The 25026-nt window shown below is 45.6% G+C and overlaps 2 protein-coding genes across 3 annotated transcripts; both read right to left on the bottom strand.

The window, feature by feature from the left end:
* Positions 1-6448: 6448 nt before the first annotated feature.
* MAGEB3 (MAGE family member B3) lies at positions 6449-9829 on the bottom strand. Of its 2 annotated transcripts, none has more exons than XM_059157656.1 (2): positions 9760-9829; positions 6449-7881 (listed from the first exon to the last, which is right to left on the bottom strand). In XM_059157656.1, exon 2 carries the CDS (start codon positions 7695-7697, stop codon positions 6657-6659), a length of 1041 nt encoding a protein of 346 aa, XP_059013639.1. In that variant the 5' UTR covers positions 7698-7881; positions 9760-9829; the 3' UTR covers positions 6449-6656. The 2 variants fall into 2 exon arrangements, with proteins under 2 accessions (XP_059013639.1, XP_059013640.1); XM_059157657.1 differs by lacking the exon at positions 9760-9829 and adding an exon at positions 9123-9176.
* Positions 9830-20060: 10231 nt separating this feature from the next.
* On the bottom strand, positions 20061-23578 carry LOC131821456 (melanoma-associated antigen B2-like). The gene is made up of 2 exons (XM_059157570.1): positions 23497-23578; positions 20061-21589 (listed from the first exon to the last, which is right to left on the bottom strand). The coding sequence occupies exon 2, from the start codon at positions 21582-21584 to the stop codon at positions 20550-20552; it is 1035 nt and encodes a 344-aa protein (XP_059013553.1). The 5' UTR covers positions 21585-21589; positions 23497-23578; the 3' UTR covers positions 20061-20549.
* Between the last annotated feature and the right edge of the window lie 1448 nt (positions 23579-25026).

Below are 25026 nucleotides of genomic sequence, written 5' to 3'. Positions count from 1 at the left end.
AGGGTGGTGGGTATTAAGGTGTTTGTTTTGTGGTGATGAGCACTGAGTGTTATACACATCTAATGAATCATTGAATGCTGCATCAAATACTAATGATGTACTATATGTTGGCTACCCGAACATAATAAAAAACAAAACAACAAAAACAGAAGCTAGAAATGATTAAGCTTAGTGAGAAAGTCATGTCCAAAGCCAAGAAGGCTAAAAACTGGGCCTCTTGCATCAAACAATTATCCAGGTTGTGAATGCAAAGGAAGAGTTCTTGAAGGAAATTGAAAGTGCTCCTTCAGTGAACATCCTAATGATAAGAAAGCGAAACAGCCTTCTTGCTGATATGGAGAAAGTATTAGTGGTCTGGACAGAAGATGAAACCAGCTATAACATTCCCTTAGGCCAAAGGCTAATCCAGAGCAAGGCCCTGACTGTCACTTCTGTGAAGGCTGAGAGAGGCAAGGAAGCTACATAAGAAAAGTTTGAAGCCAGCAGAAGTTGGTTCATGAAATTTAGGGAAAAAGTTGTTTCTATAACATCATCATGTGCAGTGAAGCAGCGGGTGCTGATGGAGAAGCTGCAGCAAGTTCTCCAGAAGATCCAGCCAGGATCACTGAGGAAGGGGGCCGTACTCAACTGTATTTTCAGTGTAGACAAAACAGCTTTATACAGGAAGAGGACGCCATCTTGGGCTTTTGTAGATAAAAAGAGAAGTCAATGCCTGGCTTCAAAGCTTCAAAGGATAGTCTGACTCTCTTGTGAGGGCCTAATGCAGCTGGTGCCTGGAAGTTGATGCCAGTGCTCCTTTCCTATCTACCCAATCCTAAGGCCTTTAAGAATGATGCTAAATCTACTCTGCCTCTGCCTATAGAAAGAACAACATAAGCTTGTATGACAGGATGTCTGTTTACAACATGGTTTTCTGAATATTTTGAGCCTACTCTTGAGACGTGCTCAAAGAAAAGAGTCCTCTCAAAATATGACCACTCACTGACAATGTGCCTGGTCTCCCAAGAGCTCTGACACAACATCCACTTGGCAGCCCATAAATCAAGGAGTCATTTTGACTTTCAATTCTTATTGCTTAATAAATATATTTTGAAGGCTATAGCTGCTATAGATAGTGATTTCTTGGATGGATCTGGGCAAAGTCAATTGAAAGTCTCCTTGAAAGGATTCACCATTCTAAATGTCATGAACAACATTTATGATTCATGGGAGGAGATCAAAATATCAGTATGAATACGAGCTTGAAGGGAGTTGATGCCAACCCTCATTGGTGACCGAGGGATTTAAGCCTTCAGGGAGGAAGCAATGGTAGATGTGGTGGTGAAGAGAGCAAGAGAACTAGAATTTTGAATGGAGCCTGAAGATGGGACTGAATCATTGCGATCTCATGATCAAACTTTAAAGGATCAAGAATTGCTTCCAATGGATAGGAAAAAAAAAAAAAATTCTGGGGCGCCTGGGTGGCTCACTCACTTAAGCATCTGCCTTCAGCTCAAGTCATGATCCTGGGGTCCTGGGATCAAGCCCCACATCAGGCTCCTTGCTCAGCAGGGAGCCTGCTCCCTCTCCCTCTGCCTGCTGATCCTCCTGATTATGTTCCCTATCAAATAAATAAATAAAATCTTAAAAATTTTCCTTAAAAATAAACAGTTTCATATGATAAAAACTGCTCTTGGTGAAAATGCTTTAAAGGTAGTTGGAATGACAACCAAGGGTTTAGAATATTACATAAACCTAGCTGATTCAGCTGCAGCAGAGTTTGAGAGGATTGACCCCAACTTGAAGGAAGCTCTACTATGGGTGAAAACTATCAAACAGCATCGCATGCCACAAATAAATAATTTGTGAGAGGAAGAGTCAATCACTGCGGCAAACTTCAGTGTGGTTGTACTTTAAGAAATTGCCACAACTACCCCAACCTTCAGCAAAATCACCCTGATCAGTGGTACCACCGAGGTAAGACACTCCACCAGCAAAAAGATTATGATTCGCTCAAAGCTCAGAGGATGACTAGCATGTTTTAGCAATAAAGGATTTTTTAATTAAGGTATGTATGGGGCACCTGGGTGGGTCAGTTAACTGTCTGACTCTTGATTTCGGCTCAGGGCATGATCTCAGTGTTGTGAGATTAAGCCTCACGTTGGGCTCTACACTGGGCATGGAGCCTGCTTGTGATTCTCTCTCTCCCTTTGCCCCCGCTCCACTCTTTGTCTCCTAAATAATTCAAGTATGCACATAGTTTTTTAAGGCACAATACTATAGCACACTTACTAGACCATAGTAGAGTATAAACATAATTTTATATGCACTGGGAAGCCAAAAAAATAAAAATTCCTCTGACTTACTATATTGTGATATTCACTTCACTGCTGTGGTCTGGAACCAAACCCACAGTATGTCAGAGGCATGCCTGTATTGTTCAGTGCCAAAAAGAAATGAGCTTATCAGGCCATGGAAAGGCATTGGAAGAACCTTAGATATGTATTACTAAGTGAAATAAGCCAATCTGAAAAGGGCTATATGTTGTATGGTTCCAACACTCTGACAGTCTGGAAAAGGTAAAAAAACTACAGAAAAAATACAAAGATCAGTGATTTCCAGGGGTTGTGGGGGAGGGAGGAATGAACAGGCAGACCATAGAGGATTTTATTTTATTTATTTTATTATTATTTATTTATTTGAAAGACAGAGATCACAAGTAGGCAGAGAGAGAGAGGAGGAAGCAGGCTCCCCACTGAGCAGAGAGCCCAATGCGGGGCTTGGTCCCAGGACCCTGGGATCACGACCTGAGCCAAAGGCAGAGGCTTTAACCCACTGAGCCACCCAGGCGCCCCAGACCATAGAGGATTTTAGAGCAGTGAAATTACTATGTACTCTGTAACATGGGATACATGTCATCAAAGGTTTGCCAAACCGGACAGAATGTAACAACATCAATAATCAACCTAATGTAATTATGAGCTTTATGACCTATGGCTGGAAGTTGAGAGACTCTAGCACATGGGCTTCTCTGAGGCAGGATGCTGAGAGTCGAGGCGGCTGTGTGTGCGTGTCAGGGGAGAGGGTACATGGGAACTCTCTGTACTTTCTGCTCAGTTTTGCTGTGAACCTAAAATTGCTGTATAGGATGAAGTCGTTTTTCTCAACCAAGTGATGCTGGGGGCACTCAGTCTCATACCCTGCCCCTGGGGCTTTCAGTCTTGAATGCAAGGGCAGAGCCAGACTTTACTTTTCCCATCTATTCAGGGACAGACTGTCCCCTTGGTCCGCACTTAGTTTCCTTGATTTGACTCCTGGCAGGACCTGAGGTGCCCCTCTTTCTTGGTCTGAGGGTATCTCCCCAGAGAAACACTTACTCTTCTCTTCCCTGAGATCTAAGAGGAAGAGGCGAGAGCAGCCTTATCTGGCCACACCTGCCAAGATCTCCCACAGGTGACAGCTGTGGCAGGCAGCCTGAGGCCCTATGATGGTGAATCCCACTCGGGGTTTGAATTCAGTACCCTAAATCTGACTTATATGAAGCCCCAAGACTCGTCTCTCTGCTGATCTGGAACCTCCCCACATTTCTATTACCCCCAAGGAGGATATGAGGCCAGCTCTGCCTGACATTTCTGCCAGAAGCTCTCATGGAAGTTGGATGGAGTCTGTGAGTCCCTACCAAGGTAGGTCTGGTGGTTCCTGAACACACTTGAGTACTACCTCTACTGACCTGAGTCAATCAACCTCAGACAAAGATCATCACCCTTTTGACCTGTTAAGTGGAAGTCAGCTTCAGCCACGTCCTTCCAAGGCTGTTTGGGGACTCTGAGGGCTGAGAGCAGGGTCAGGAGCCTATGGGCCACAGTGTTCTGGGTGGCTGCTGTCTTCACTCTTCATTCCAAGTCCTCACATTCGCATGTGTCAGAGACTGTAAGTCCTCCTCCTAGGGACCTAGGCTCCTCCTAAGGCAGGACTCACCTGTCCCCGAGAATCCTGAAGAATAAGAGAGGGGATGCCCAGACTGACAACTTTGTCTGGCATATTGCTCTCCCCAGTCCTACTATAAAGAGATCTTCATTATGGCTCCTCTTCTTGATTGAAGGCTTCCTGGGAAAGGCCACGTCCCTGCAAACTCTTGACCATTATCCCTATTGCAAACCCTTCAGAGACTGGGTCCCTGTCCCAGGAGTGATGTGAGATAGGGGAGCTGGAACACAAGGCAGAGACCCCAGAACACATTCGCTGTCAAAGGACAAAAAATACTTTAATCCATTTCTTCTCTTTAGCTACCAGACTTGGCTTTTAATGTAACTTCTGTTTGAATAGGTGCAACCTTCTTTATGGAAGGGACTATCCAAAATGATTTTGTGAGCCCTGATCATCTGAGGTTTTCTGACTTTGTATATAGATGATTCTATTGTTCACACTTCTCAATTATTTTGATATGGTAATTGCTCTGGTTATGTATTTTAATCCAGTGTCTTGGGCACAGAATCCCTTTTAGTACCTGAGACAATTTTGTAGTAGTGAGAAGAAAGGGGAAATAGGAACGTGAAGTCAGCCTCAGGCTGGGAGGAGTAGAAAAGTGTGGGCTTCATACTAATTCAGGCCAGGGGTCTGGTTCCAAACCTGTCACTGAGCAGCTATGAGAAATTGGGCACAACACCAAACTCTGTGAGGCTGTCTTTTCATCTGTGAAGTGGGTTTGATGGACTCTGTCCTGGGGACTGGTAGAGTGTCCAAAATGCACATAAAAGTAAGGGTTGCTGGGGGGAGGGGGGAGGCAGAGGGTGGTTGGGTTATGGACATTGGGGAAGGTAAGTGCAATGGTGAGTGCTGTGAAATGTGTAAACCTGGTGATTCACAGACCTGTACCCCTGGGGCTAATAATACATTATATGTTAATAAAAAATTAAAAAATAGGGGTGCCTGGGTGGCTCAGTGGGTTAGGGCCTCTGCCTTTGGCTTGGGTCATGATCCCAGGGTCCTTGGATCGAGCCTCACATCAAGCTCTCTGCTTGGTGGGGAGCCTGCTTCCTCCTCTCTCTGTCTCTGCCTGCCTCTCTGCCTACTTGTTTGTCAAATAAGTAAATAAAATCTTTAAAAAAAAATTAAAAATTAAAAAAAAAATTTTTTTTTAATGCGTGGCACATTGCCTGACCAGGATTACACTTTAAAGGATGCCAGTTCTTACTCTAATTTGTGCCCTGGAGTTTCAACTCACTAGGAAGAGATTTAATTTTTAATCCGGGGATGTCAGGAACTATGCAGTGCTCTAGAACAAAGAAAACTCTACCAGACAAAATAGTGCTTAGCAAGAAATGCTAAGTAATAGTTCCCCATTCAAGTATGTCACCCAATGGTCGACATAAGGTCGACTCCCTTAGTGGATGCAACACGAAGCTCCTAAAACACATCTCAAGGCCGCCCAAAGCACCTTCCTCTGAGCTGCCCTTCCTTCCAAACCCCTCTGACTCTCATTCATTCAACCACCAATAGAAAACTAGACCTTGCCTGGAGTTTGCCAAATGGCAAACAAGGTAACCTAATTCGAATGATATGTTAGTGGAGTGGGTCCTGGCTCCCCCAGCCCAGGTCCAAGGGTGCCAGTCCAGTGGATTCTGGGCATCCACTAAAGGAGTACTCCATTATTTCTCAGAAACTCTCCAGAGATGATGTAAATACAACCTTGAATTTGCACACTGCCTTTGTCTGCCCTGGGGCAAGAGCACAGGACACCTTCCATCCCCTCCCCAGGTGATTTCTCTCTGGCTTTCGCACCATCCCAAAGTAACTGGCAAGGGCAGTTTGCCATTCTGCGCCCTGCTCCAAGCAACCAACTGAGAATTGCCTCCCGCTGAGGGACCTGCAGGCTCCGAAGGCCCAAAGAGGCCCTGCGTCAGGGCACTGACACTCAACTGCTCTTCCCTGGAACCACCTCTCCTGTTTTATCTCATCTTTTCGTGAATCCTTTCGGCCTTAGAGTATATATTACCATTTTCCTTTATACGATAGATGCTTCTCCACTCTGTAACTTTATGCTCAGTGTCTCAGTCTTTCTTTTTCTCAGCTCTCCCAGTGCCAGTATGAAGCCTTCTGAGAGCAGATGCTCAGGCAATGTTTGGGGGATAAATGAGCCTGAAGCATGGCATCTAATTCATGAAGGTTTAATTCTACACTCTTCAGTTAGTCAAGCACATACTGTTATTTAGAACTTTATAAAACACAGAGTAAAGAGGATTAGGAAGTCAAATACCAACCATCTTATGATTTTCCTCTCTATCAAGTTCATATATTTTACTACTTTTTTTGTTTCATGTTTTCAAGGGAACGCATGCACCAATGCCATGTTACGTTGTACCAGATTACTAAATAAGATGGAAAATTTCCCAATTTGTTCTATAAAACAGCAATACTCTTAACTCTTAAATCTGATAAACAACAAGTGAGACCAATGTAACTCGTGAATTTAGTTTATAGTGCTAGATAAGCCTGCATTTTGAAGTAACATTTGGAAAAAGAGCAAAAAATAAAAATGCTGATGAATCTCCAAATTACCCATACAGAACAGGAGCACGGAGGTATTATACACTGTGTTCCCTCAGTCACACTTTGCCCTCTACTACTTAGAACACTGACTGTTCCCTTCAGCCACAATATGAAGAACCTGCCTCAACTTAATTAGGTGTGGGAGGTGCTGCTAGACATTCCCTGGAACATTCACTGGCCATGGCACCTGTCTCGGCCTGTTGTGTAACCGTGGCTTTGACTCGTGCTTCCTCATCTCGCAGAGCCTCTTCATACCAGAAGTGGAAGGCACTGGGGACGGTATGATTAATCTTGGCCCAAAACTCTAGCACTTTCATCTTGCTGGTCTCAGCATGGGCTCTGGGACCCCATAGGAACTCGTAGCGTGCGGGATCACTGTTGGGCACCTGCCGGTACTCCAGGTACTTAAGCTTCACCAAATCCTGGGTGATGAGCTTCTTGGGTTCCCCAAATATGAAATGTCGCTTCCCTGCGAAGACTCCCATCTTATTCAGGAACTCCCAGATGTTCTCTTCGGTGGCACAGTTGCCCTTCATGAAGATCACACCCAGGAGATTCATCAGAAGGCCGGTCTTGGGAAATCCTCTGCCTGGGCTTATGGTCCCATTGTTAGGGAGGTCCATCTTACTGACCAGGATATAGGAATGCTTGGTAGAATCGACTTCCTTTAAGTCAACACCAAAAACCACTTCTAAGCTGAAAGAGGCTCTTCTGAGGATCTCAAGGAGGCGATTTTTGTACTTTTTATTGACAATCTTCAGCATATTGGCTTTCGTGATGGGCTTTTTCCTTTTGTACATATGCATCAGGAACTGCACCAAAATACTCGTTGCTCTGGTTAAAGGGTCTCCTTGAGAGTGCACAATGGTGAGTGGGGCCTGGGAGGAACTTGGCTTTTTCTCAGTTTTGCGGTTGGCTCCTTTATATGATCTTGTGGCAGAAACGCCTGCAGGCTTGATGGATAGGGCTCTCTGAGACCCCTTGAGAGTGCTACGTGACCTAGCTGCAGGTTTTCTGTGAGTAAGAACACCAAAGGGCGGAGGGGCCAAGGAGGGGAAGGCTTTCTCCTTGGCTACAGTGGCCTGAGCACTGCTCTGATGCTGGAGCCCACCTTGGGCTTGGTGGCGTTTCTCATGGGTGTGGAGCTTACTCGTTTGTCCCCGAGGCATGATGACTGTGGCCAGGGACAGCAGGTAGTAGTGTGGGTAGGACAGGAGGTGATCTGGGCATGAGAGAAGAAAAGATGAACGGGAACACCTTCTACAGGGAGCGCTGCCTCTGCCGGATTCTGTGAGGGCACGGCTCTGGGAAACCACAGGGCTCCTGTTATGATCAACCCGTACTCTGAGAATCCTGCGGAAATAATTAAAGTGAGCCTCAGGGTGCAGCCTGCCAGCCCTGGTTGGTGCTTACTGGGGCGGAAAGCAGCAGAGGCAGGTCCAGTCCTTGTGAGATCCTCTCTACTCTGGAGTGTGAGGATCCTTTCAGTTCATATTCAGGACCATCATATCAACTTTTGTCAAGGCTCAGGCCCTCTCCTCTGTGCTGCTCTAAATTTACATCTCAAACCCAGGCCCTCAACTTCTTAGGATCCCTCAGGAGGAAAGAAAGGGGCACTTTGGCCCATTACTGTTGCCTCTGGCCACTACTGTCACCAACTGCTGACAGTTCTGTGGGACTCTCTATTTTAGAGTCATTGGGGTTCTCAGTCCTCATTCAGTGTCCTCATCTTGGCTCTAGGTAGAGCCTGGGACATCTTCCTCTGCTGGTCTGGTCTCTCCCCTCAAACAAAAGCTCTCACCAACCTGATGCCATCAAAAATAAAGTAGGGCTCACACACCCCTGACTTCCATGCCTGGGCTCCTTAGTGCTGTAGACAAGGGAGGGGGGTGCTCTCTGTTGTCTCTTTTTGGGGGTGAGTACCATCACTCTTCATTCAGGGTCCTCATTCTGATGCCTGTGAAGCCCACAGTCTCTCTCTGCAGAACTGAAGCTGCTCAATTAATCCAACAGCCTTACCTCTCTAGGACTCTCCAGACAGAAATGATGGGGGGTGCCTCAGTCTAAGAAATATCTGTGGTTTTCCCAGGGCTGAGAGAAGGGTCAGAATTTATGAGATACACTTTTTAGAGTTGGTGCTCCCTTTAGTCTTCACTCAGGTCTCTGACCTTAACTATAGGTAGGACTTAGGACTCCTGCCTCCAATACACTGGCAAGACTTGGGCCTCCTGCCTCAGAGCAAATCCCTCAATTCCCAGTCCCTAGAGGGGAAAGTCAGGGTCCTCCACATAGGACTACTCCCACCTAGAGCCTCCAGGAATAAGTACAGGGATGCTGCTTTCCTTAACTGGGGAGAGGCCCCTCGTTAGTATTCAGGGGCCTCACTTTCACTGCAGACAGGTCCTATGTCTCCTCCATCTGCAGGACCCAGGCTACTATTTTAGACCAAGGCCCCCCCTACCTGAGACTTTCCAGGCAGAAAATCTGATAGCTCTGCTGGGTCCTACCAGAGTCAACAGCAGTACTGATACTTAGTGGGGCCCCACGTGTTATGGATCGGGATCCTTCCCCCAGTCCCCACGCAAGGTCCTCACCTTGACTCCAGGCTAGTCCTGAAAATTTACCCTCGGGGGCCAGAGGCCTCACCCACCGACAAATGTCCTCACTTCCTGGAAACTGAATCGGAAGTAAAGTTGAGTCATATCCGGCCACAACTGCCCAGTGTCTCTAAGGGCTGAAAGCAGGGGCAGGGCTCTGTGAGACATCACTGTTCTGGAGCTGGTGGTCTCGATGTCCTCACTTAGGGTCTTCATTTTGGTATCTATCAGAGCCTGGGACTCCTCCCTCTACTAAATTGAGTTTCAAACAAAGCCTTCACTTCCGGGAGCTCTCGGGGAGTGGGGAGTGAGTGGTTGTCAAGGCCTGCCTGGAGCCCCCCAGAACCATATTCAGAACCATAGAGTTTTCTGTTGCCATCTCTACAGGGAAGAGATCCCCTCATTAGCCCTCAGGAATCTCCCCTTGGCTCTCATTAGGGCCTATGTTTCCTTCCTCTGGAGAATCAGGGCTACTCTCTAAGACCAAGGCCTTCTTCCCTAAGACTTCCCAGGCAGAACTCAGCCTAACAGCCGTGTCAGGAGCTTCCATTGCCAACCCAGGGGCAGTATTTTATGGAACCACCTTTGTTATAGGAGGGGAAGTGGTCCCTTCACTTCACATTCAGGTCCTCACCTTGACTTCAGAGAAGTCCTGAGAACCCACCCTCCGCGGAATAAACGCTACGCTCACTGGTCGATGTCCCGATCTCTGAAGCGGAAGTTCGGATGAATCATATCCGGTTATGGCTGCCTGGGGTTCTGAGGGCTGAAAGCAAGGACGAGGCTCTGTGGGATCACATGATAGATACCAAGGTGAGGATCCTGAGTGAGGACCTAGGGACCACCAACTTCAGAAGACTGCAATCCCACGAACTTGTGACTACTCCCCCTACTGACCCAAGTCAGCCAGCCCCCAAAGCCAGCCCTCACCTTCCTGAGCCCCTAGTAAGAAGTCAGGATGCACTGCTTCTGCCTACCCTTGCCTCAGGCCCCAGAGACTTGAAAAGAGGGACAGGACTCTGTGAGCCTCCCTCTTTTGGGAAGAGATTATCTCATTAGCACTGTGGGTTCTCACCTTGACTCCAATTATGGCCAAGACTTCTCTCTATGCAGAAATGGGGCCCATCTTGTTAAGGCACTTCCCTCCCTCAAACTCACCAGGCAGAAACAGAAAGGATTCTCAGGCTTAAAGCTCTGCCTAAAGCCTCCCACTGTTAGGAATGGGGGCGGGGGGTTGTAAAGCCCCCTCATTTGTGGGTCTAGCAATGTCCTCTTTACTCACTCAGGGACCTGACCTTGCTCCTGGTGGGTTGTGTCACTCCATCCTCTCTGACATGAAGTTACTGTACTGAGATCAAGGTCTGCTCCTTCCTGAGACCTCCCAGGTGGAAGAGTGAGCCACATTAGGCCAGGGATGTTTGGGTCCTGAGACGCAGATGGCAGAGTCAAGTCTTTTTGGAACACCACTGTTCTGGAGTTGGTGGTCCCCACATTCATCACCCAGGGACGTCAACTTGTTACCTATCCAACCCAGGATTCTTCCTCTACTGAAGTGTGACCATTCTCCTTAGGCTAAGACTCTGAACTTGCTGAAAACTTGGAGGAGTAGAAGAGGGGATGCCCATTCTGATTGCCCTACCTGAGCCATCTAGGCCTGAGACCAGGCTTAGCAGTTCCTGAATGACCCCCTATAATGTGGGGTGGTTGTCTCTGCAGTCTCTTTCATTGGGGTTCTCTCAGATCAAAGAATTCCTGGGAAATTCCATATCCATGCAAACTGGAGCAGTGTCCCTAATGCAAACCTTGCAGGTTCCTGTCCCTGACTTGATGTGAGATAGAAAAACTGCATCATAAGACAGGGGACCCAAGAGAGAGGTGGACAAAGAAAATGATGCTGATTTATCCTTTTTTATCAGTAGTCAGCCTACCAGGTGATTTCTGGTTCAGTTGATTTACTTCTTAACAGGAAGGAGCTATCCAGGATGGTTTTGTGATTCCCCAATCCTGAAGGTATCTGACACTGCATATGTAGATCATCATCTTGTCACTGAGTATGATCTGTTTCTCCTCTTTGTTCATGACTTTGGTTTACTGTGGTATTCTTAACTGCTTTGGCTATGCATTCCAATCCAGTTTTCTGCACATAGGATCCTTATTTCCTCCCCTGAAGTACATTTTGAAGTATTAAGGAACACAAGGTCGGCTTTAGGCAGAGAAGAGTGGAATGATCATTGTGTGTTCGAGAGATATTCAGGCCAGGAGTCTAGTCCCAGCCCTGTCACTTACTGACCCTGTAAACTCGAGCATATTGCCAAACTCCAAGACAAAGAAATCATAATCAACCACAGTGCTGTTTAGGGATGCCAGTTATGTAATATATCCTCATTGGAGGATATAATATACAGTGTGTTTGTGGGAGAGATTTTCCTAGTTGGATATAACTTAAAGTTCTCAGAATTTTTGTCAATGACCTGTATTTTCCCTAACATCCAGCTGCCCTTCCATCTAAAGCACCATTATTTTCATTCTTTCAATCATCAGGGTAAAGACCGACAGTCCAGTGCATTCTGGAAACCCCACCTCAAAGAAATATCATCCCTATTGCTTAGAAACTCCCTGGTGATGATGTATGTAGAACATCTAGTCCATGCACTGTGTCCTGGGCAAGAGCACAGACACCTACCACTCCTCTACCACGTGGAGATTTTCTCAGTTTAGCCACAGTCCCAAAGAATATGTTAAGGAAAAACTTCTTTTGCAGGCTTAGTTTTTCATCTCTGAGGCCCTCCATGTGAGGGTCTGGCCCCTGCTCACCGCTCCCATAAGCCTCATCTAGCCCACCATGCAATCTTACTTGAAATTCCCCCTTGCTGAAGGGATGCAGTTTCCTAAAGCTGCACACGGCTTTGCCCCTGGACTCTGGTGCCTGACTGCTTTCAATTCAAGTCTCTTCCCCTCTTCAAACCCCTCCCTCTCTTTTACTTGTTCTTTAGGTCACAGAGAGTATATCACCATCTCTATATGATAGCAGCATCCAGATGCTAAATTTCAATGAGCAGGGGCTAGAACTTGTTGCTGTTTTGAGTTGTCTTTGTTTGTTTTTAAGCATGCCCAGTACTAGCCTGAAGCCTTCCAAAGAGCTCATTTTCACTTAAGGATTGGAAATAAATGAGAGTGAGCATGAAGCCTAATTCACCAACATTTCATTTCTCTTATACACCTGAGTAATCTAAGCAAGTCCATGTATGTAACTACTTTTATGGAAGAAACACTAGAAGGAACTAGGCAAATCAAGAATTGACAATCTTTTCCTTATTTATACTTTTTTTCCCTCTTAATGCTTAAATATTTATAAAGTGCCTATAGTGTACTAGGCACTGTGCTGAGGCTACAACCCCAAATAGGACAGAATATCTGCTTCTTTAAAAACTACTTTATTCAGGTATGACTGACATACCAAAAGCTGTACACATCTAATGTCTACAACTTGATGAGCTTGAAGGGAAATATACTCTTGTGAACCACCACCACAACCAATGCCATAAACATACCTGTTACTTCCAAAATTTTCTCCTGCCCTTATTATTATTTTTCAGGAGTATGGTAACAATTAACATAGTATCTGCCCTCTCAGCAAACTTTTAAATAGCCAGTATGACATTATTATCTGTAGATGCTACACAGTGCATTTCTAGGATTTATTCACCTTATACAACTGAAACTCTGCATTCCTCACCCAGTTCCGCTCCAATACCCCTCCTCTCAGCACCTAGCAGCCACCATACGATTCTGATTCTGTCAGTTTGACTATTTTAGATTCCTTATATAATATGCATTTATCCTTTTGTGTCTGGCTTATTTCACTTAGCATAATGGTTTCCAGGTTAATCTCTGTTGTTGCAAATGGCTAGATAATACTCAGTTGTATGTATATGCCATTTTTTAAAAATACATTCATCCAACAATGAAAATTTAGGTTGCATCTATGTCTTGGCTATTGTGAAAAATGATGCAATGAACATGAGGTGCAGATATCTCTTCAAGATCCTAATTTCAATTCTTTTCGATATAGACTCAGAAAGAGAATTGCTGGATCATATGATAGCTCTACTTTTAATTTTTTGAGGAACCCCTATACTGTTCCATAGTGGCTCTGCCAATTTACACTCCCATCAACAGTTTAAAAGAGTTGTCTTGCACTAATACTTGCACTTACTCAGCTTACTCTCTACTTGGGAAGAGAGCAAGACAATAAGCTTTTTCACTGTTGTTGTGCTAAGAACACTTAAATGTGAGAACTACACTCTTAACAAATTTTTAAGTGCACAATAAAATATTGTTAAATATATGCACATTTTTTTCTAAGCACAGTTTTTTCTTTCTAAAAATTTTTTAAAATTTCATTTAAAATCAATTAATTAACACACAGTGTATTGTTAGTTTCAGAGGTAGGGTTTAGTGATTCGTCACTTAGGCACAATGTTTTACAGCAGATCTCTAGAACCTAGTCACCTTGCATAACTGAAACTATACCAGTTTCACAACGTACCATTTCTCCCTGACCCCCAGCCCCTGGTCACCACTGCTCTACTCTGTGTTTCCATGTGTTTGATTGTTTTGGATACTTTATGTAAGTGGAATCCTGCAGAATTTATCCTTATGTGACTGGCTTATTTCATTTAGAATAATGCCACCCAGAGTCATCCATGTTGTCCTGTGTAAGAGGATTTCCTTTATTTTTGAGGCCAAATGTTTTTAAGGCCACTGTATCTATATACCACATTTTCTTTATCCATTTATCTACCAATGGAGATTTGGCTTGTTTCCATACCTTGGAATTATTTCCAGTAATGGTGTAATGAACACAGGAGTACAAATAACTCTGTAAGATACTGATTTCATTTCCTTCGGGTATACACTCAGAAGTGGGTTCGTTGAATCATGTGGTAGCTCTAATTTTAATTTGCTATGGAACCTCCAAACAGTTTCTCCATAATGGCTAAAAGAATTTACATTCCCACTGGGGCACCTGGGTGGGCTCAGTAGGTTAAAGCCTCTGCCTTCGGCTTGGGTCATGATCCCAGGGTCCTGGGATCGAGCCGCACGTCAGGTTCTCTGCTCGGTGGGGAGCCTGCTTCCTCCTCTCTCTCTCTCTGCCTGCCTTTCTGCCTACTTGTGATCTCTCTGTTCAAATAAGTAAATAAAATCTTTAAAAAAAAAAAGAATTTGCATTCCCACCAATGGTACACCAGTTCCCTTTCTCCACATTCTTACCAACACTTGTTATTTCTTGTCTTTTTGGTAATAGCCATCCTACATAACAAGTTTGAAGTGATATTGTTTGAGGGGTTATGTTTTTTTTTTTCATTGTTTGCTACTGAGCTGTATGAGTTCCTTATATAATTTTGATATTAGTCCCTTAGACATATGATTAGCTAATGATTAGCTAGTATTTCCTCCCACTCCACAGATTGCCTTTTTGTTGATTGTTTCCGTTGCTGTACAGATGACTTGGTTTGATGTAGTCCCACTTGTTTGTTTTTGCTTTTCTTGACCATATTTCTGTTGTCATATTTAAAAAAAATCTCTGCCAAGATCAATGTCAAAGAGATTTTTCCCTGTTTTTTTTTTTCCTTCGGAATTTTATGGTTTTGAATGTCATTTTTAAGTCTTTAATCCATTTTTCATTAATCTTTGAGCATGACATAAGTAGCTTCCAATTTAATTCTCTTGCATGTGGACATTCAGTTTTCCAATAGCATTTAACTTAAGAGACTATCCTTCCAACCACTGCGTATTCCTGGTGGCCTTGTCACTGATTACTTGACCATTTATGCATGGGTTTATTTCTGGACTTTATTCTGTTCTATTGGTCTATGTGTCTGATTTTATACTAGTACAACACTGTTTTGTTATTTGTTTTGTTTTGTTTTGTTTTGAGAGAGAGAGAGACTGGGAAGGGGGCGAGCGTGTGCGCTCGGGCCCACGAGCAGGGGGTGGGAGAGGGATAGAGGGAGAAGTAGAGAGAGCATCCTAAGCAGGTTCCACACCCAAGACAGAGCCTGATGTGAGGCTGGATCTCACAATCCTGAGATCATGACCTGAGCCAAAATCAAGAGTTGCTTGCTTAACTGACTGAGCCACTCAGGCACCCCAATACTGTCTTCATTAATATAGCTTTGTAATAAAGTTCGAACTCAAGAGGTATGATGCCTCCATCTTTGTTCCTTTTTCTCAACATTACTTTGGTTTCAGGGCCCCTTATGGTCTCATATGAAATTCAGGGTTTTTTTCTATTTCTATGAAAAATTCCATTGGAATTATGATAGTTATTGCACTTAATTTGTAGATCACTTTGAGTAGTATGATTTTTTAAAAATATTTATTCTTTCCATAAATGAACATGGGATATTTGCGTGTTCTTCAATTTCTTCCATCAATGTCTTATTGTTTTCGGTGTATAGATCTTTTGCCCCCTTGGTTAAATTGATTCCGATTTTTTGACACTATTTTAAATAGAATTATTTTCCTAATTTCTTTTTCAAATAGTTTGTTGTTAGTATATAGAAACACAACTGATGTTTGCATCCTGCAACTAAATACATTTATTAGCTCTAACAGTATTTTGGGTACATGACATTACCTCAATCTCTTTCCCCCACACGGAGAGAAGTCACAGTCTTTCTTGGGGCTCAGCTGTGCCAACTTGAGGGAGAGGCTGATGCCAGTGAAGTCTAATTGCGTTCCTACCCATCTCAAGTGTGGCTCATCTCAGTTTTATGCTCACATGTACTATCACATTTTCTTAAATAGATTCTGGACCTTTCATAAAGGAGTTTGTTACTTATATCATAGTTAACTTCTGTGGGCAAATAAGTGCTGGAAATTCTTATTCTACCATCTTGCAGATACCAAAACCTTTTTAAAAACTTCTTGATACCAACAATTCTACCACAAGGTTCATTCCCACTTGCAAGAAAATCCCCATTCATATGACATGTTATTTTGCTCTAGATCACAAAGAGAGATGCAAGGTGGAGCTCTTTCAGTTAAGCATCGGTGGCCCAGTCAGTTAAGCATCTGGCTTTTTATTTCAGCTCAGGTCCAGATCTCAGGGTCCAGAGATTGAGCCCTGCCTTGGGCACTGTGCTGGGTACAGAGCCTGCTTAAAGATTATCGCTCTTCCCTACTCCTCAATCCCAGCTCATGTGCACACTGTCTCTCTCTCTCCGAGAGGGGGAGAGAAAGAGAGAGAGAGAGATGCAAGGATTTTCTATTTGTTGTACAAAATACCAGAACATTTATACTTATACTGATCAATAGCAATATATGAGATACATATTATTCATAAACACAGATACTGAAGTCAAATAAACCATCTATTTCAAGGAACAGTACTTTAAAAGTACCAAAAAGAAATTCCAAAATAAAAACAGGTAAATCTCCCATATACTCAAGTAAAGCAAGAACAAAAAGAAGACAATGTGTTCCTTTCAGCTCTACCTAAGTGCTTAACTACTTATGAAAGGATGTTGACCTCTTTTTGCCACAAGATGAACCCCACCCCACCCCCGACTTCACTAGATGTGGGAGTTCCTACTGGTCTTGGCCCTAGCACATTTGCTGGCTATGGCAGCAGAGCCAGGCCTGGCTGCAACTCTGGCTCGGGTTCTCTCACACATCTCAAAGTCTTTTTACACTTCATAATGTGTTGGAATTCAGGACCGCCAAGGGCTGACAGCAGGAACTAGACTCTACGGGCCGCCAGTGTTCTGGCTGGGCGCTTCCTTCATTCTTTTTAAGGGAATTCACATTTACATCTGACAACTTCCTCTTCCGACCTGAGACTGCCTTCCTTAGACCAAAGCTCTCAAGACCCTGATAACTGCTATGAAAAACTGAGGAGAGGGGCTCCTGGGTGGCTCAGTGGTTTAAAGCCTCTGCTTTCAGCTCGGGTCATGATCCCAGAGTCCTGGGATCGAGTCCCACGTCGGGCTCTTTCCTTGGTGGGGAGCCTGCTTCACTTCCTCTCTCTCTGCCTGCCTCTGCCTACTTGTGATCTCTCTCTGTCAAATAAATAAAATCTTAAAAAAAAAAAAAACTGAGGAGATTCTCAGCCTAACAGCTCTGCCTGGAGCCTTCAAGCTTTGAGGAAAGGCAGGGGCTGCTCTGTAACACCCAATATTCTGGGATGTTGCTTTCTCCTTTCTCCAGTTCTGATTAATGGGTATCCTCCTAAAGTCTCTTGTCACTTCCGTTAAAGGCTTCTTGGGAAATGCCACATCCCTGAAAATTCTTGAGCAGTTTCCCTACCCAGACCTTGCAGAGAATGGGTCCTTGTCCTAGGAGCGGTAAAAGATGCAAAACCCACAACAGCACAAATCAGCACAAATCAGGGGGCCCATGTAAGCACGCTGTAAGAAAAATAAAATATGTTGTTCTATTCCTTCTCTTTCCTGGTCAGGCTTTTAAGGTCTCACGTAACCTCGGTTCTAATATGTTTATTTTTTATAAGGAAGTGGTTGAGCCAGATAACTTTTTTGAGCGCCTGATCTTTTAAGGTTATCTGAAATCACATATGTAGATGATTCTATAGCCTGCAAGTATTATCTCTTTTTCCCCCCTTTATTCAAACCTCACATTTATTTTAGTACTATTACTGCTCTGGCAGATCATAATACATCTGCTATAGAGTAGCTGCTTGCCTCATTCCTCATACAGCATTTCTTTTTTTAAGATTTATTTACTTATTTTAGAAAGAGTGTGAGCCTGTGAGTACAGGGAGGAAAGAGGGAGAGAATCTTCAAGATGACTCCCTACTGAGTGTTAGAGCCCGACACAGGGTTCAGTCCCACCACCCATGAGATCATGACCTGAGCCAAAACCAAGAGTCAGATGCTTTACCAGTTGAGTCACCCAGGGGTCCCCTCATATAGGACTCTTACCTTGACATCGTCATGGCTGAGATTCCGCTTCTAAACAGCCAAAGCCTTCGTTTCCATGAGAGCTTCCAGGTAGAAGTCCTGGGGCACTTCAGACTGCCAGCTCTTGCCTGTGCCTCCCAGGCTAACAGTAGAGAAGGTGTTAGGTGTAGCCCCGTCATCTGTGGGTTGGGTGATTCCCCAGGTCCACACACAGTGTGTTCACTTGGACCCTGCACCCTCCCTGGGACTCTACCATCTCTGCTTATCTGAAGATAAAGCCTTGGGACAAAGGCCACACCTTCCTGGAACCTGAGTTAAAGTCAGTGTTAGCTACAAGTAGCCAGGACCGTTCTGAACTCACAGAGCTGACAACTGGGTCAGGATTTTTACGGAATCCTACTATGCTGGCTGGGTCCTTTCATTGCCCTCCTTCAGGTTGATCTCCATTATTTCTGAGACTGATATTCCTTTCTGCCCTTAGATGAAGGTTTTTATGCCCATGAGAAGCCCTAAGACTAAGTGAGGGTATGTTCAGCTGGACAACTGCATCTGAGACTACCTGTGCTGAAGAACAGATGGGCCTGATGTTCCTGGTATCGCCTGTATTCTGTGGTGTGGGTCTCCCCAATCCTTCTACAAGGGGCCCTCACCTTGGTTTCTGTCTCTAGGACTTAAGGCTTCCTGGGAAATTCCAAAGCTCTGCAAACTCTGGAGCAGCTTCGGCCTTGTGAACCTTGCGGAGAATGCGCCACTTTGCTGGGAGGGATGTGAAACAGGGAAGCTGTAGCACAAGGCAGGAATCCCAGGCCCAGTGGTGGGCCGTCAGGGGAAAAAATACACTGATCTCTTCCTTCTGTTCAGCAGTCAGGTGGATTCTCGTGTAACGTCTGTTCTGCAAGATTTCCTTTTTACAGGTAACAGACTGTCCAGGCTGACTTGAGAGCCCCTGATCTTTTGAGGTTCTTTAACATTACAAATGTAGACGGTCATATGGTCACCTAATCCTGTCATTTATTTATTTATGCCTCTCAATTATTTTGATATTCTTTGTGCTCTGGCTATATATTCCAACCCAGCAGTTTGGATACAAAGCCATTCTTTTTATCACCTAAGACAGATTTTGAAGTACTGAGGAGAAAACAGAAATAAGAAACCCAGGGTGTGTCTCAGGGTGGGGGGAGTAAAACAGTGTGGGCTCTATAATCATTTAGACCGGGAGGGGCGCCTGGGTGGCTCAGTTGGTTAAGTGACTGCCTTCGGCTCAGGTCATGATCCTGGACGCCCAAGATCAAGACCCACATTGGGCTCCCTGCTCAGCAGGGAGTCTGCCTCTCCCGCTGACCTTTCTTCTCTCCTGCGCTGTCTCTCTCTCGCTCGCTCGCTCGCTCACATAAAACCTTAAAAAAATAATTTAGACCAGGAGTCCAGTCCCAGCTCTGTCATTTACTAGCCCTGTCAATTCTGGTACATTGCCGAACTCTAACTCTAGAAACTTCAGACTCTTCTCTATGAAGTAAGTTTGATAAGCTCTGTCTTGTAGGACTGATGGAGTGTGTGTAATGTACAGAAAGCATCTGTTGCTGAGCCTGTCTTCTACTGGGACATTAGGGAATGGCAGTTTTTACTATGATTATCTTGACCTCAGACATGACCATCTATGCAGCTGAGTTTTGTTTTGTCTTTTACAACTAAGACATGTCCGAGAATATGCAGTGCTCTGGCCAAGAAAAACCTCCCAATCAGCCAAAATTCTGCTTAGGAATGAAAACTAAGTAATATGTTCTCTCCGCCCTCTCTTTACCATGCTTTTCACTTGTTCTTTATGAAGTACTATTTCACCCTCTTCCATAAGGACAGCTACTCCTAGAATCTATAATTGCATGGGCAGCGGCTGGGTCTTCTTTGACTAAACATCCCCAGTACAAGCATGAAGACTTCCCAAGAACAGATGCTCAATGTCTGTGTAAAATAAGAGACACGAATAAAGAGGTCTGATTCATTATGACTTATATTCTCAAACATTCTTAACAAACATAAACAAACTGAGGTATGCATCTTTTAAATTAGCAAAAGTAAGACAAACCAAGAATTAACCAATTTTTACTCACTCACTCTATCTATCTACCTATGTACCTTCTGGTGACAACTGTTTTAGTGTGGAACTCTTTTACATTTCCAAGGATATTCCTATCCTAAAGCTATATTAGCTTATTCTGGATCACAAAAGTGATTTAAGGAGTTCCGATTTGTATTTTAAAAATAAAACAAAACAAAAACAAAAACAAAAACTCTTATTCCTAAGCCTGATAAACAGCAATAAATGTGTGATACATGTTATTCATAAACTTCTATTCTGAATCTAAATAAACTTTCTGTTGAAAGGAACACTGCTTGAAAAATGTAAAAAAAAAAAAAAAGATAGCTAGTTATTTGTGCATATCAGGAACACTAGTTAACAGGCCTTTCCAATTACAAAGCAAAGAATCTGCCTCAGCCCTCTCTAGGGAGGAGAGGAGAGGCCGGACTTGGCCTGGGAACGTGCACCGGCCCGGGTAGTAGAGGCAGCCCCAGCTGTGGCTCTGGCTCGGGCCCGCTCTTCCTCATCTCGCAGAGCCTCTTCGTAATGCGGAGGGAAGGCGCTGGGGACTGTATCGTGGATCTTCGCCAAAAACTCCAGGACTCTCATCTTGCTGGTCTCAGCGTGGGCTCTCGGGCCCCACAGGAACTCGTAGCGTGGAGGATCACTGTTGGCCACCTGGCGGTACTCCAGGTACTTTTCCTGCACCAGATCTTGGGTGATGAGCTTCCTGGGCTCCCCGAAGATGAAGTGCCTCCTTCCATCATGGATGCCCAGAATATTCAGGAATTCCCAGATTTCCTCCTCAGAGGTGCGGTTGCCATTCAAGAAGATCACACCCAGGAGAGGCATGAGAAGCCCATTCTTAGGAAAGCCCCAGGCACTGCTCACACGGCCATCGGCGGTGAGGTCTAGGCTGCTGACCAGGGTATAGGAGTGACCGCCGGGCTTGACTTCCTTTAATTCTAGGCCAAAGACCAGCTCCATGCGCTCAGAGGCTTTCCTGAGGATCTCAGGGAAGTGCTCCCTGTACCTTTTGTGGATGATCTTCAGCATGTCTGCCTTTTTAATGGGCTCCTGCAATTTATACTTATACAGCAGGAACTGCACCAGCATCCCCACCTTCTTGGTTAGAGGATCTTTGCGAACACTCTCAATGGAAGTTGAGGCCTGGAAGGAATTTTTCCTTTCCTTAACCTGGCGTTTGGCACCTCCATTAGATCTTGGGCGTGAAACATGTGCAGCAGCACTGGTGGTGGCCAAGCCTTTCTGAGGCTCCTGAGAAGTGCCAGGAACAGGGGAGCCTGAAGAAGCATCCCCAGAAACCGGAGAGGAAGAAGGAGTGGCCTTTTCCCCCTCTCCTGTGGTGGCCTGAGCACTCACAAGACCTTGGGTCTCACCTCTGTTTCGGCGGCGTTTCTCACGAGCACGGAGCTTACTCTTCTGACCACGAGGCATAATGGCTGTAATCAGAGATAGCAGGTAAGGGTGTGAGTCAGTGAACATGTGATTTGAGCCCCTGTAGGAGGGAGAGTAAGATGGTTTTATCACCTTCGACAGGTAGATTTCACTTTGGCTTTATCAAAGGCCACCTGTGCAGGGTCATTCAGGGTACTGCTCTAGGACCCCACAAAGGCTCCTGTTCTTTTGGTCAGCCTGTCCCCTAAGAATCCCAGAGAGGAGCCATGGAATGCTTAGAGTATGTCTTATTGGCATCCTGCTAGCCCTGCCTTGGGTTTACTCAGCTGAGAGCAGGTGTTTGCTGTAAGGTCCCTTGTGTTCTGGCATTCTGGGTCCTCTCAGTTTATCTTAAGTATTATCATGTCAATTCTTGGCAAAGCTAGGGGCACCCTCCCTTCTGCTACTTTGAAGATGATACCTCAAACTCCCTGGGACCCAGGAGAAGGAACTGAAGGGGTGCCTCAGTCTACCTCCCTGCTAGGGAATACCCAGTGCTGGACCTCAGTAAGGTCCTCTCTGTCCTGAGTTCACTGGGCTCCTCAGCTTTCCTTTAAGGTCCTCGTCTTGGCTACTTGAAGGGCTCGGCACCACTTCGCTTTGCTGACTGATGGCTGCACCTTCAGACTAAGACTATCACAGCCTTGAGACCTGATATAAAGAAGTGAAGGGGATGCTCAACCTGACAGCCCTCCCCTGTGATTTCTTGGGCTGAAATTGAAGGGTTAATATGGATGTTTTGACGTCCCCTTTATTCAGGACTGGATGACCCCTTGATTCCTCACTCGGGTTCCTCAATTTGGCTCCTAGTAGAGAAGCTCCACGTTTTCTCAAATGGATGCCTATGTCCTGGTAAGAGCGAACCTCCTTGAGTCCCAAGAGGAAAAAGTGAACACAACCTTATCTGACCAAACATGGTCCCTCAAGAGTAAAAGCTACTGCAGGCAGGTTTGTGTCCTATGGTAGGTGGTCCCTGACAGGATCCCAATTCAAGCTCTAAATCTGACTCCGATTTCTTCCTCTGCTGACCTAGAACTGCTCCTCTCAGACAAAAGACCCTCATTGTCCTGCTATCGCGGAGTGAGAACTGATAAACACTTCTGCCTGACATCTACCCTTGAGGTCTCCCAGGGCTGGTAACAGGCAGGATTCTTTAGGGCCCCACTGATATGGCATGGGACATGTCCACAGTTCTCAAGGTTTTCACTATGACATCTGGCATAATCTCAAATCCTCCCTCTGCTGGCCTGAGACTGCCACTTTGACCTGGTCCCTCACCTCCCTGAGATGTTCTGGGAAGAAGTAGGTATAAGGCATCATGTCACTATGCCCAAGTTTCCCAGGTGTGAAAACACGGCTTTACATACCCCTTCTTCTTTCTTGGAGGGGTCCTCCCTCCTCCCTGGGTAACAGAACCTCGACTCCTGTTAGGGAATGGGTCTATTTTGCTGAAAGGAGCTTGCTCCATTAGACCAAGGCCTTCCCCTTCAAGACCACCTCCAGATAAAATGAAGGGGCACCTCAGGCTGCCAGCTCTGCCCGGGGCCTCCTTTGCTGCGTTTGGGAGTTGTCAGGTTGAGCCCCCAATTCCCTTAGTTGCTAGAGGGGAAAGCAGCTCTCTCAACATGTGTCTACCCTTCCTGGAGCCTCCTAGAGCAGAGTACAGGAGGGCTCGCCAGTGTGGCCCCCTCTATTGGGTAAAGGTCTGCTCGAAGCACTCGAGGACCTTATCATGAATCCAGTAAGGATCTAGCTCTCCACCCCGAAAATCGGGCCTACTCCCACAGACCAAGGCCTTCTCTTCGAGACTTTCTAGGCCAAATTTGGCCTGCCAGTCGGCCGGAATCAACTGGGGGGCCAACTTCATTATGTGGGGAGAATAGTCTGTCCAGTTCCCACTCAGGGTCCTCACCTTAGCTTTACACCAGTCCGGGAGAACCAGACGCCCAGACGCCGACGAACAAAGGAAAGCCGTGCCCAGTGGTCGAAGTCCCACCCACAACGGAAGTCGGATGATCTGCATCCGGGGGCTGGGGGGGGGGCGGAATCCGGGGGGCGGGATCTCAAGGTTATGAGCAGGGGCGGAGCTCTGTGGGACCCCCAGCGCTTGTGGCTCCTCCCTCTACTGGCCCAGCCTCACTGGCCCCAGGACCTCCTGAGTTCTTAGAGGGGAATCTCTGGTCCTGCTGATCCCTCGGGGCTACTCCTTCCTGAGCCGCTTGAGCCTGAAAGCAGGAGCAGGGCTCTGGGAGGCGTTTTGGGTTTGGGGCTTTGTTTGTTTTGTTTTTTTCAGAGGGAGGGGACGGGGTGGGAATGGGGAGAGGGAGAGACAACATCTTAAACAGGCTCCATTCCCAGGGCAAAGCCCCATGCAGGGCTGGATCTCACTACCTTGAGATCGTGACCGGAGCTGAAGTCAAGAGTCCTAGGCTTAAAGGACTGAGCCACCCACGGGCCCTGGGGAAAGCCTCCTCGCAACTCCTTGCACACTCACTCTGCTTGCTTGAGGCATCTCCCTTCACATCAAGGCCTTCACCTCTCTGAGACCCTTATGAACAAGTCAGGGGACATCTCATATGACAATCCTTGTGTGGGTCCTCCCAGAGTTGACAGCAGGACCCCTCTTTCCTGGGGTGGTTTGCTCACCCCTCACCGATTCCTTACCTGGACTCCTAGCAGAGTATAGAATTCCTCCATCTGCCAAGCTGGGATCACCTCCTTCTGACCAGGGACCTCACTTCCTTGAGTCTCCTGAGGAGAAAATAGCACAAGACAAAGACACACAGGACCTGCTTTGTTTGTCTGCTTTTATATACAGGATGCTTGGCAAACCTACTTGAGGGGAAAGTAAAGGGCCTTGGCTTGATACTCCTCTTGAACCTCCCAGATCTCACAGCAGGGGTGGGGCAGGATTCTGAGGTCCCTTTCCTCTGGAATTATATTATTCTCAGTTCATATGGGAGGTACTCTGCAAAATCATTGTACTCAGATAAAAGCAGGTATGAGGGCCTCCAAGGGACCTCCTGGAAAGGGAATGACAGCAGTGAAGGGTGGAACAGCAGACTGCACCTGCAGGTCTTCCAAGAACTTTGTTACAGGGAATCCAATAGACCCCCCAAATCAAATCCGTGCTGCAATGGTATTTGCAACAGCATTCCAAAAATAGGGCCCATGAAATAATATTAGGCGTTATTTAAAAATATATATATTTTAGAGTAAGCTGGCTTAAACAAAGTCGAATAGGTCTTAGCTTCTGGTTTTGTTTTCACCACAGGACTTCCCAGAACTGTTAGTATACCAGTAAGTACTGAGAGACTCCAAGGGGGATAATATAACATAATGAGTTTTCCTAACATATTTGACCATGCTGACCATGGAAAGCATGTCCTCCTGCCATTTTTTTTTTCACACTGAATCTCAAGATTTCAACACCGAACATTCT

Source organism: Mustela lutreola, chromosome X, assembly GCF_030435805.1.
Source record: "Mustela lutreola isolate mMusLut2 chromosome X, mMusLut2.pri, whole genome shotgun sequence".
Taxonomy (NCBI): domain Eukaryota; kingdom Metazoa; phylum Chordata; class Mammalia; order Carnivora; family Mustelidae; genus Mustela; species Mustela lutreola.
The sequence above is the reverse complement of the archived record's forward strand: the minus strand, read 5'-3'. Positions and strand labels throughout refer to the sequence as shown.

Coding starts and splice junctions, on each gene's coding strand:
- LOC131821456 (XM_059157570.1), bottom strand. CDS start 21,584: ATGCCTCGTGGTCAGAAGAGTAAGCTCCGTGCTCGTGAGAAACGCCGC.
- MAGEB3 (XM_059157656.1), bottom strand. CDS start 7,697: ATGCCTCGGGGACAAACGAGTAAGCTCCACACCCATGAGAAACGCCAC.